Raw genomic sequence first — 12,137 nt, forward strand, 5'->3', positions numbered from 1 at the left:
GTTAAAATTTTCCCAAGAACTATCTGAAGCAGATTATCAGGTGAGGAAGGGCTAGGAGAGAACAGCAGAAATTGGGGCACAGAAGGCAGGACTCAGAGGACGGTCGCCTGCGGTAGTAAGGGTTAGGAGGAAGGAGCAAAAATGGGTAGACGATAAAAAATGAGATGGAAGGGGACTTAACAGATTTATTCATTTGACAAAACTAAACACCTATTATGCTGGGCAGAACTCAAAATGAATAAAATCATCACTGCCTGGCGTTAGGCCTACTGAGTGAAATGTAATATCCTATTTCACTACACAGGTGTGGTAATTACCAAATTAAAAATGTACACAAAGTGGTACAAGAGCCAAAAAAAAAAAAAAGGCATTTATCTGGAGGGGTCAGCAAAAACTTCATAGGTAATGTCAGAACTATTAAAGGATGAATTCACTAGGAGAAAAAGGACAGGGGCAATTCTGGCAGAGAGAAAAGCTTATACAAAGTCATGGTGTCATGAAAGAGCATGGCGTGTATGGGAGGAACTATAAGACTTGGTATGGCTGGAGAGCAGGATACATGTAAGGAAAAAGTCAAGGTTAAGTTGTTGAGGGAGCAAGAACCCCAAAATTTTTGTTTGTCATGCTGAGGATCCAAAATTTTTTCTTAATGGGGGGAAAAAAAATCAATGAAAGCCCTGAAGTTATGAGGGGGAGAACCAGATTTGCATTTTAGGAAGGTGACCACAAAAGAAATATAAAGGAGTGCAGTGGCAGCAAGATCAGTCTAAAGGCTACTTGCAATAGGCCAAGTAAAAACTGAAGTAGACTTGTACCAAGGCACTGTTGGGGACGATATGGCAGTGGGGACAAATATGAGAGGTACTTAAGACACAGTGAGAATACCTAACAATAACCAGTCTCTTTCCCCTTCTCTTTATTATCAAAGTTTATTCAAGTTCTATGTCTTACTATGTCTTCATATTATGATTATGGTTTCTCATTCATCCTATCCATCCATAAATGCCAAGGAAATATTTCTGAAACACAATTCTGATCATGCCATTCCCTCATTCAACATCCTTGGATGGGTAACTCAAGCCTACAGAAAGAGTCCAAATTCCTGAACATAATACTTAAGTCCCAGCTGGCCAAGGATTCAAGGACACTTTCAAATCTGTCCCACCACTGTATCACCAACCCCCCTTCCTCCTGAAATCCCTTCTGTCTGCCTCTATTTCTCCTGTCCAATTGTTTTTATCCATTTTCAACGTGCTGTCCCAGCTCTTCAATCTCAAACTTAGGGATTGCCTGTACTTTTGATTTTGCAATCCTGGGGTACATTTAAATTGAACGTACTGATTCATCCATAATTGAAGCTGGATCAAAGAAATCAGGTTTCAGTTCTGTTCTTTCTCGTCTGTTCTTTGATGGTGGCTAAGGAAAAAAAGAAAAGGAAGAGAGTTGACAATCACTCTATCTTTAAACCAGATAGCAGCTGAAAATATTGAAATTATCGTTAAGTGCTCACATGACATATATAATTGCAAGTGTACGTTACAATATTTTAACTACTGTATGTTAAAACTACAGAATGCATAAAAATACAAAAGCAAATCATTCACAATTATTCTGAAAGATGAAAGCTAGAAAACTTACTTTTTTTGTTTTACTTTTATTTTTTTTTTTTAACGTTTATTTATTTTTGAGACAGAGAGAGACAGAGCATGAACGGGGGAGGGGCAGAGAGAGCGGGAGACACAGGATCCAGGCTCTGAGCTGTCAGCACAGAGCCCGACGCGGGGCTCGAACTCACGGACCGCGAGACCGTGACCTGAGCCGAAGTCGGACGCTTAACCGACGGAGCCACCCAGGCGCCCCTTGTTTTACTTTTAAAAAATGCCTCTCTCAAATCATTTTCCTTTACTATTATTTTTTATTATTTATTTAGAAGAGAGAGAGAGCGGGGGAGGGGCAGAGAGCGAGGGAGAGGGAGAAAATCCCAAGCACCCTCTGCACTGACAGCGCAGACTCTATCTCACAAACTGTGAGATCATGACCTGAGCTGAAATCAAGAGTCGGATGCTTAACCATCAGAACCACCCAGGCACCCCTCAAATCATTTTCCTTTAAAGACGCCGCATTACCCAACTCTGAAGAGAACCCGTGTTAACTGATTTCTTCCTTTGAAGGAGAACACAGCATAGTATACTAAGAAATAGAATCAGAAGACCTAGTTTATTAAGTCTCAGCATTATTGTTTCTTAGTTTCGTCTCCTTGGATGGGCTAATTGCCTTAAGTTTCAATATCCTCGATCCTCCCAGCCTACCTCACAAAGCTGAATGAGGTATGTGGCAAGATGAAATATGCAGAAGCATTTTATGTATGATAAAGCCCTAATCACATATGATATAATAAAGAATATATCCTTATATATGTATTTAATTTCCAAGTTTAAGTCTCAATACCAGGGTAGTATCAAATTACTAATGTATTGTTTTGATAATGGCAAGTAAGTGGAAAATGATAAGGTGATATGATACTTAGTATAATAGTAAGCAAAATGTAGTCTTTAAATCGATACATTCTTAAATTAATCTGAAAATCTGCCATCTTAAACTAAGAGTTAACAGCCTCATCAACCTCACCCTCTCCCCAGTCCCTTCTCATACACCTAAACACCTAGCAACTATTTTATTTAATCTTTCTCCAAAACTTACTTTTCATGGCAGGCATTTCCTCTAATTCCAACTTAATTTCCAAAGGATATTAAATGAAAATCATACAGAAATCATTAAGTTTCTTACCAAGTCTATATCCATGGTGTCAAAATCCATTCCCTCGTTAAGATCTTCAATCCTCCCTTCTGAGGACATCATAACATCTTCAACAATTGGCTCTTCATCATCTTCCATTAGGCTTGTACCACGCCGACTAGAGAAATATAAAACAAGGTCAAGATCTGAACCAATGTTGTGACTATTAATATGCTGGCAGCAACTATGTAGCTCTCTATATTGAAGTGTAATGGAAAATGATGGAATTAAAGGTCAGGGAAAATGATTAGGCATTGATCATGTCATCAATGATGTCAAAACCCCAATGTTCACTGGTCTAAAAATGCTAAGGAGTTGTTTATTCTACATTACTTCAATACATTTAGCTTGATAGTTCTGATATCCCATATAAAAGTCCAATGAGAATTTCCCACATGGGAACAGACAAGATACCTCAAATCCTTTGTGAAAGTAGGCAGGGTACAAATTAATAAACAAATATAAAACAGAGACCATAGAAATGACATTTTCAGAACACAGATATTTTCACTAATATACAGTAACTTTACCCATCACTCACTCGAATTCACTCAGTACTTAATTTGTACCAGGCACTCACTCATTCATTCACATAGTGCCTACTACATGTCAGGCTTCTTTTATAGCCTATGGATGCAAGCAAAACAAAAAAGGAGAAATAAGACATGGTTCCTGCCCTCAAGGAGCTCACAGTCTACTATAGGAAAACAGAAATAATTAATTGTAACAAAATGTGGCAAATATTGCAAGAGAATCATGTACCAAGGGCTATAAAAGATTACTGAAAGAAGAGATTAATTCTGCTTCAGGAAGAAATAAGTAACATTTATGCCAAAACTTGGATTCTCTGTCCTACAAAAATCAAAACTAAGACATATATAGAAAAGTAAAATAAAAACTTAAGACCAAAAATTCTGTATGTTATCACATAATCACAAGGAATAAACTCAAATGTCAAGTTCACAAATTAGCCCAGACCAACATAGAGGAGTCAACATAATAGCAAAACTGAAGGCAAGTAGTTCCCCAGTTTGGCCAGTATTTCCTTCTTTTCTCACTCATTTAAAAATTCCCACCACCACCAAAATCAATTATTCACTTACAATTTACACAACTTATGTTGAGTCTTTAAAAATAATATAAAGATAGCAAGGCATGATGTCTCATCCAGGCTACCTGGACAAATATGTTGACAATGGTTCCTATTTTCTAAGAGTTCTGGACAGTTAAATGACAATTTTATTTTATCTGGTAAAGGCGACTGTGAAGGAAATATGTGAACCATATTATAGAAAACCAGAAATCCATTGTGCATCTCATTTGGAGTATAAGGAAGATACATGTGATATAAACTATAAAAAAAAACAAAGAGATAATTTGGAAGTATTTCCAGTTGTAGAGCAGATGCCATTATAGAGAAATCATTGTAAAACAAAAATATTTTAAAGTTTCAGGCAACAGACTACTTATGGCACAACAACCAAAAGACTCCTATGGTAATAATTATTTAAATGAGATAATCTCTTACAGTCAGCTGGGGAAGTTCAACAGGAATTAAAACAAACTTCAAATAAAAGAATAATGATAAATGGCACTGAGTAATGAGCTGCTACGGAAGATCTTAGAGACTGGCAGAAAACTTTCAGGGGGAGAGATAAGGACCAAATGACTGTACGGTAGAATTCCAGAATGTCTGAACTGGTGACTGGTTGGAAGCTAGGAAATTAGCTGTTGAATCCAGCATGAAACAAGAACATATTAAGGGGAATGTGGCCACGGGAAAAGAGAACAGAGGGCAGAACCAAGTCATAGTATAGATGATGACCCTATCAGCCAAGTCAGGATCAGAATCTATACATGTGATAGAGTGTACGTAACTGTAGAGGTTCCTAAGGCCATAACTAAGGTGAATTCTAATAGGTTACCAAGCATGTGATAAGTGATCACTTCTCAAGAAAAACAGGTGAAGTTCTCATCATTTAAAAACAAAATGAAACGAAACACGAATTTTAAAAAGAAGGTAACAATTACTGTCTCCCAGTATTAAAACATATACCACATTATGTTACAAATACAAAACTTTCAAACTCAAAACTTAAATAATCAGAATCATCAGATCTTCCCTTTGTACCAATCATCTAAAGACTGATTTTCTGCCATTTCTTCTGGAGCCAAAGCTAATAAAGATTCATAAAACCCTCATACAGATTCCAGTAAAAACAAAGTATTTAAAAGTTATACTACAATTTTTTTTTTTTTGCATTGGACATTTATTCATTCAACGAACATTTGCTTAGCACTTTTTATGTGCCAAGCACCAACAGGCAATGAAAGTGGTCCCTGCCCTTAAGGAGCTCACAGTCTAGAGAAAGGGACAAATTCGTAAACAATTACAGTACAATGTGGTAAGTGCTGTAAGAAATATGAATACACAGAGTGCTATGGGAGCACAGATGACCACAGCTTCACTTAAGGTGACACCCGAGCTTATTCTTTCACAGTGCTTTTACCACCTGCCAAGGAATGGGGGGGGTATCATACTAGTATGTAGGCAGGGGGCATATGTTTTGAAAGATCTTGCATGCCATGAGCTAAGGAGTTTGGACTTTATCTTGTAGGCAATGGGGAGCCATGGAAAGGTTTTAAGTCAAAGAGTTACATGACCAGATTCTTATTCTACAATAGTCATTTTTGATGGTAGTTGAATGATGGAGTGGTGGGGGGGAGTGAGGGGAGGAGTCTGGTGAGAGGATAAATGGGAGATTTGAGGGAAAGAAACAAGTCAGAAAGCTAATACAATGGTTCAGATGAGGGATGAGGGCCTGAACTAAGCTGGGGAATCAATTAAGATGTAACAAAATTGAATTTTTAAGCTATAATTCTGTGTACCAAAATAAACAAGGATTCAAATTTAACCTTTTCCAACAGATCAACCTAAGATTGGTCCTTTAGCTAACTAGTGAATATTTAACTTTGGAAGTTTTCTTCTGTTGGAAAGACCAATTTTTAGTTCCTTGATTATTTCAGCTTACTCTAGAGTTTGCTGAAATTTTTAGGTAAGGCACACATTAAAATATGTGAAAATGAATTAGTGAACTTCCTAGACTCAGACAATAAGGCACTCTCACTTACATGGCATGCTGGAGATTAGTTCGCAGTTTAACATAGCTCATTGCTGCTCTCTCCTGCTGTTGCCTTGCTTCCTCGTGTTGTCTTTGAGCTAACATCCATGTTACCTGCGTGCTTCAAGGAGAATTTTATTCTTCTTTTAACTTAACTTTTTTCTATATAATTAATAAAGTTATAGTACAGAAAATAATCAAATGTACTTACTTATAATCAAGAGGAGTTTGATGATGTTCAGTCTGCATTGGATAGACGCTCATGAAGCTATCCTCAGGTCGTAATCTTTTGGGCTCTCTCATAATCGTTGAGGTGAGTTGTGGTGTCTGCATCATAACTGGGGTGTGCAGTGTTTGTTCTCTGCTTAACCACATACTGTCACTACTACTGCTTTCTTCAGCTAAATGAGAAAATTGATGGCGATAAAGTTCAGTAACTAATTTTGACGAACGAAATGTCTCACATAACCTGTTCAGTTCAACAAATAACTGGCTGTTTTCCCCATGCTAGTGCTTGAAACAGGGGGATACACCAAGGTATGTAAAGTGCAGTCCCTGTCCTTGGAGACAAAGAAAACACACACAATGACAACACGGTGTAAGTGCTACAAGAGAGGGGAGCACGGGTGGAATGGGAGCAATGAAAAGGATCAGAGCCAACTACCCAAAAGTGACTTCTAACTATAGTAGATACTGCGTCAACCGTGACATTTGCCAGGCAGGGGGAAGAACATAAACAAAAACACAAGAACACTGAGGCACGAAACTACAATGACTGAACCATACTAACCTGCTGACACTCAGCAGGTTTTGACCTGCAAAAACGGCAATTTCATATGGTTCGGACTAAGAGTTTGGTACTCCTAGGGCAAGTGGCAAAAGGTAAGGCTGGATAAAGAGGCAGGAACCAATTTGCAGCAAGCCTTACAAGCTGTGCTAAGGTGACAGGAATGACCACTGAAGTTTTATGGAAGGGAAGCAACGTGGTTCAGTTACGTGTCTTAATCAAAGTATGTGGTAGCAGTGTAGAAGGCAGACTGAGGAACACGAGGACTAGTGAGCACACGAGCTAGTTAGGAGGCTAGGTGGGAAGAGAAACGGAGACAATGGAAGAATGATTCCTAGTTTATAGGATGCTCGCCAACTCCAAGGGGAGCACAAATCCATATACTGGACTAACAACACCAGATTTCACACCTGCAAAAGCTATTTGATTTCAAATCTGTAGATGCTGCCATGATTAATAAAAGACAAATTCACATGCAAGTGTTACTGAATTCATAGTAATTTTTTTTTAAATCACTGATTTGGGAGGTGAAATTGTAGCACTTGAGGACGGACTGAACAGGAATTTGCAGGAAAACGGTTTTATTAGAAAATTACACATGTGCATACAGAGGTGTTTTTAAGAAAAGAGTGGAAAGAAAAATGTACTAGTAGCTAATGCCCGAGTAACAGATAGATTAGATGTAAAATTTCACAATCTGCAATATAATTACATGACACCTTAAGTTCTACTGTGTCAGGCTCCAATTCTCTCTTCAAAATTGCACTGATCTGGACAATCTATCAGTAGTCATCCTTCCAAACTACTAATGCCCCAATTTCTATGGCTTTCTCCAAAAATCTGTTAAAGAGTATTGACTCTTTCTGTAAAAGTTGAACTATCTGGTTTGATCATCTACCCTCAAGATGTTATATAAATACCAATTCATTTGTGCTCCATGTAGTCTATACAAAAGGAGACATCTGATGGCTTGGCATTAAGCTGTTAACTACTATTTGTTCAGATGAGAAAAACTTGTAGTGATATGCAGGATATATCATCTTTTAATTGGATAATTTTTCTACTTAAAAAAATTATTTTAACTTCCTATAAACCACTAACCCTATTTTAACTGGTCAGGAACACTGTACAAGAGATTTTCCCACAGACCAAGACGTTGGAACTATATAACCAACCAAGTCTAGATCTAAGGGTACCAGTTGTAAGTTCATGCGTTTCTATTACTGGACAAAAGATACAACCATTAATCCACAGACAATCAAGTACTGAACACTATATACCTGACGATGGCTGAAGAATTATGTGGCAATTAGAAAATATGGCCCCCAAATCTTTGACACTCCTCACATTAAGAGGTGGAAGATTTATGTTCCATCCCCTTGAAGCTGGGCTCTGACTGCTTGGTCAAGAGAATATGGTGGAATATGCCTGGTCAACAGAATATGCTATGCCAGTCTCTGGCCTTAAAAAACTGGCAGCTTCTACTTCCTGTGTCTCCTCAGACACTTGCTCTTAGAGCCCAGTCACATACTGTGAGAAAGCCAAACAGCCACATGGAGAGGTCACACGTAGGTGTTCTGGCAGACAAGACAGTTAAAAGTCCAAGGTGATAGCTAGCACCAGATACTATCTATAAGTGACGGTGCCTCCATAGGATTTGTCACCAGTCTTTGAGTCTTCCTAGCTGAAGCATCAGACAGACACCATGTCCCTTATATGTCCTAAGTTTTGGGGTAGTTTGTTATTCAGCAATAACCGGAACAAACTTTGGCAACTCCACTAATTTGTTTAAAGGTTACGAAGGAGAGGGAAAAAGTCCCCAGGCCCATTATGAACCAGCCCTACAGTGCTAGGAGTCCAAGAGATTCAAGCATCATAATGTATTCTTATTTCTAAGATTCCAGATGGAAATTTGTATCTCTACCAAGTTCCTCATGATAAATGACCTCTTCACAGAAACTCAAAGTCAGAACCTCTCTGAATTTGTTGCTCCACACTTAAATAATCTGGTTTCTTAGGTAACATTAGCTCTGTAATACTTAGTCCATATCCCTATGCATATACAGTATAGCATAGTGATTAAAAAGCATGGGTTCTAGGGGCGCCTGGGTGGCTCAGTCAGTTGAGCATCTAACTCTCGATTTCGGCTCAGGTCATGATCCCAGGGTCGTGGCTTAAGCCCCATGTCAGGCTCCACGCTGAGCGTGGAGTCTGCTTAGGATTTTCTCTCTTTCTTCCTCTGCCCATCCCCCCAGTTTGTGCTCTCTCTCCAAAATTAAAAAAAATTTTTTTTAATTAAAAAAAAAAGCAGGGGTTCTGGAGTAAGATTGCCTGGGTACTAAATAATTGTGTGACCTCAGGTTAAGTTACTTAACCAAGCCACTCTACTAGTTTTCTCATCTGAAAAATGAGGATGTACCTAAAGAGTTATGAGAACTGAATTTATGTATATTAAATGCTTAAAACACTAAATTTACACATAACTAGACACACTGTACTGTACAAGGTATTATTTAACAACACATAGCTCAAATTTAACACTAAGGTGAACCTAATGACGATTCTGCTGGTAAACATAAGGGATACGTATAAAGAGAATCAACTATATTCTTACTGAGTGAAAGTTGCATGCCTTCAACCACTTTCCGTTTTCCTGTAGATGGTTTTGATTTTTTACTCCGCACAGTTGACCCTCGACTGCTGATACCACTAATGACTGACATGGTGTCATCATCACCACCAGCTAGCAAAGAATTTCGGTAAGACATCAGTGGAAGCCACACATCTTCTCTTCGGAGTGACATCTGAAAGGTCATGAACTTTTCCAAGTAAACATACCTTAAAAAGAAGTAGAAACCATTAGCTCTGATACATAAAACTGCCGTAGTTTCAACCCCCACCCCCCCCCCCCCCGCCAATTTTTATTTATTCCTACTAATCTTAAGGCTCACATACCATATGGAACAATGATTTAAATTAGACTTAAACAAAAAGTAAATTAGAATGAAACAAACATTTCCTCAAAACACACAGTAACAACTCAAGGATTTTAGTGTTTTCTTTTCCATTATGTTTCTTTCTGTTCTATCCTAACTTTACAGGTCTTCTGCTAGGAGAACCAAATAATATTTCTGGAAAGAGAACTGGATTGAAAATCACACAAATTTGGGTTCTAGTCCCAGTTCCACCAAGCCCTAGCTGTACATGCAGGGACACATTACTTCATGATTCAATCTCAGCCTCATTGGTACAGTGACAAGGTATTTTGTCTCTATCAAGATTCTTCATTAAATGAAATAATCCAGAGCATTTCAGCTTAGTATTTGTCAAGCATCCACTATGTCACTATGTCCTCAGCACTGGGGATTGGTACAAAGATGAAAAAGCTATGGCCTCTATCTGCAGCCTGATGGAAGTCATACATTTATCCATGGGTCCAAGTATCATGAGGATTCCATGGCTTATATGTAATATAGCAATAACAATTCAACTAACATTTGTGTGACTACATTATGTATTAGGCATTTTATTCTTGGGTTCTTTAACTTTAGTCTCATAGTCCTGTGAGGGAGATATTCTCCTTACTTGACAGATGAGGAAGCAAAGGATAAGAATGAGAAAGCAACAGAACCAGGATTCAAATCCCAGACTTTTTAAAGTGTTTATTTATTTTTGAGAGAAAGAGAGACAAAGCGTGAGCAGAGGAGGGGCAGAGACAGGGAGACACAGAATCAGAAGCAGGCTCCAGGCTCTGAGCTGTCAGCACAGAGCCCGATGCGGGGCTCCAACTCACGAACCACAAGATCACGACCTGAGCCGAAGTCAGATGCTTAACCGACTGAGCCACCCAGGTGCCCCTCAAATTCCCAGACTTTTGACACTAAGAGTTCAGTGCTTTATTGTCTAAATTATGTTTCAAATACATGAACACAATTTTTGTCAACTAACTATAATGTGTAACCCAAATAATCTGTTGTCACAATAATGACTAATTCGAATCAATTCAAAATCACCAGTTTTAAACACCATTAAAGACAAAGGATAGGAGGAATCAGTTACAAAGATACTGCTTGGGGTTAGTTCACTATTTATTAATTATATTCCAGGTATACAGGGTAGTACAATACTCCTCAAAGTGGAGACTATCAACTGGCCATCATTCTGAAAACTGTTACCAATCTGCAGCAAGATATGGAGCTTGGGCCAAAATATACTCACTGGTAGAAAGATTTACAGCTACGTATCCACCACATAGCTTAAATGAACATTCCAGATAAGGGGCCCTCCCTGATGCTATTTCCCTTTGTCCTCTTCCCTGCCACAAAGGCTTACTACTAACCTGAATTTGCTATTTAACATCCCCATGCATATTTTTAATATTTTTAATAAATATTTTTCTCAAGTTTTTATTTCAATTCCAGTTAGTTAACATACAGTATAATATTAGTTTCAGGTTTAGGATTTAGGGATTCAACAACACCTGGTGCTCATCATAACAAGTACCATCGTAACAAGTACCTTCCTTAATCCCCATCCCCTATAAATCCCCTTACTCACCTACCCTCTGGAAACTGTCAGTTTGTTCTCTCTAGTTAAGAGTCTGTTTCTTGGTTTGCCTTTCCCCATCATTTTTGTTTGTTTCATTTCTTAAATTCCACATGAGTGAAATCATAATATATTTTTAATATATATTTGTCTATAACTATTATAGCAGTTTTGTACTTTGACTTTTACACTCAAAATTATATTTCAAAAATCTAACCATTTTTGGAAGAGTGGTGTCAGCTAATCCTATGGTGTTAATAATTTTCCAATATATAGTGTATCAAATCAAAATGTACACCTTAAAATTGTTCAATGTTGTATGTCAACAATATCTCAGTAAAGTTGAGAAAAGAGCTTTTATTTTTTTTTTTAATTTTTTTTTAACGTTTATTTATTTTTGATACAGAGAGACAGAGCATGAACGGGGGAGGGTCAGAGAGAGGGAGACACAGAATCTGAAACAGGCTCCAGGCTCTGAGCTGTCAGCACAGAGCCCGACGCGGGGCTCGAACTCACGGACCGCGAGATCATGACCTGAGCTGAAGTCGGCCGCCCAACCGACTGAGCCACCCAGGCGCCCCGAGAAAAGAGCTTTTAAAGATGACATCTGAGTAACATATAACATGGTGATTATAGTTGATGATGGTGTATTTGGTGTATTATTATTACACTGTATAATTGGAATTTGCTAAAAGAGGAGCATCTAAGTATTCTCAAAAAAAACCAACAGGGTAAATATGTGAGGTGACAGACGTGTTAATTAACTTGATCAGAGGAATCTTCTCAAAATATACAAAATCATCATACTGCACACTTTAAATATATTACAATTTGGGGGCGCTTGTGTGGCTCAGTTGCTTGAGTGTCCAACTCTTGGTTTTGGCTCA

At 38.2% G+C, this 12,137-nt stretch overlaps 1 protein-coding gene across 8 annotated transcripts in view; it reads right to left on the minus strand.

The window, feature by feature from the left end:
- STAG2 (stromal antigen 2) overlaps positions 1-12,137 on the minus strand; it is a 138,498-nt gene that overhangs the window by 5,306 nt on the left and 121,055 nt on the right. For 7 of the 8 annotated variants that reach the window (XM_019421805.2, XM_019421800.2, XM_019421804.2 and 4 more), the window contains 5 exons: positions 9,320-9,543; positions 6,130-6,319; positions 5,929-6,039; positions 2,788-2,914; positions 1,339-1,416 (listed from right to left, as the gene is read on the minus strand). In XM_019421805.2, the coding sequence (XP_019277350.1) occupies positions 1,339-1,416; positions 2,788-2,914; positions 5,929-6,039; positions 6,130-6,319; positions 9,320-9,543 (730 nt within the window). The remainder of the gene's footprint in view (positions 1-1,338; positions 1,417-2,787; positions 2,915-5,928; positions 6,040-6,129; positions 6,320-9,319; positions 9,544-12,137) is intronic. The other variant, XM_019421806.2, reaches the window with a different exon arrangement.

This window comes from Panthera pardus, unplaced genomic scaffold (genome assembly GCF_024362965.1).
Source record: "Panthera pardus isolate Hobbes unplaced genomic scaffold, ASM2436296v1 HiC_scaffold_27, whole genome shotgun sequence".
Classification (NCBI taxonomy): domain Eukaryota; kingdom Metazoa; phylum Chordata; class Mammalia; order Carnivora; family Felidae; genus Panthera; species Panthera pardus.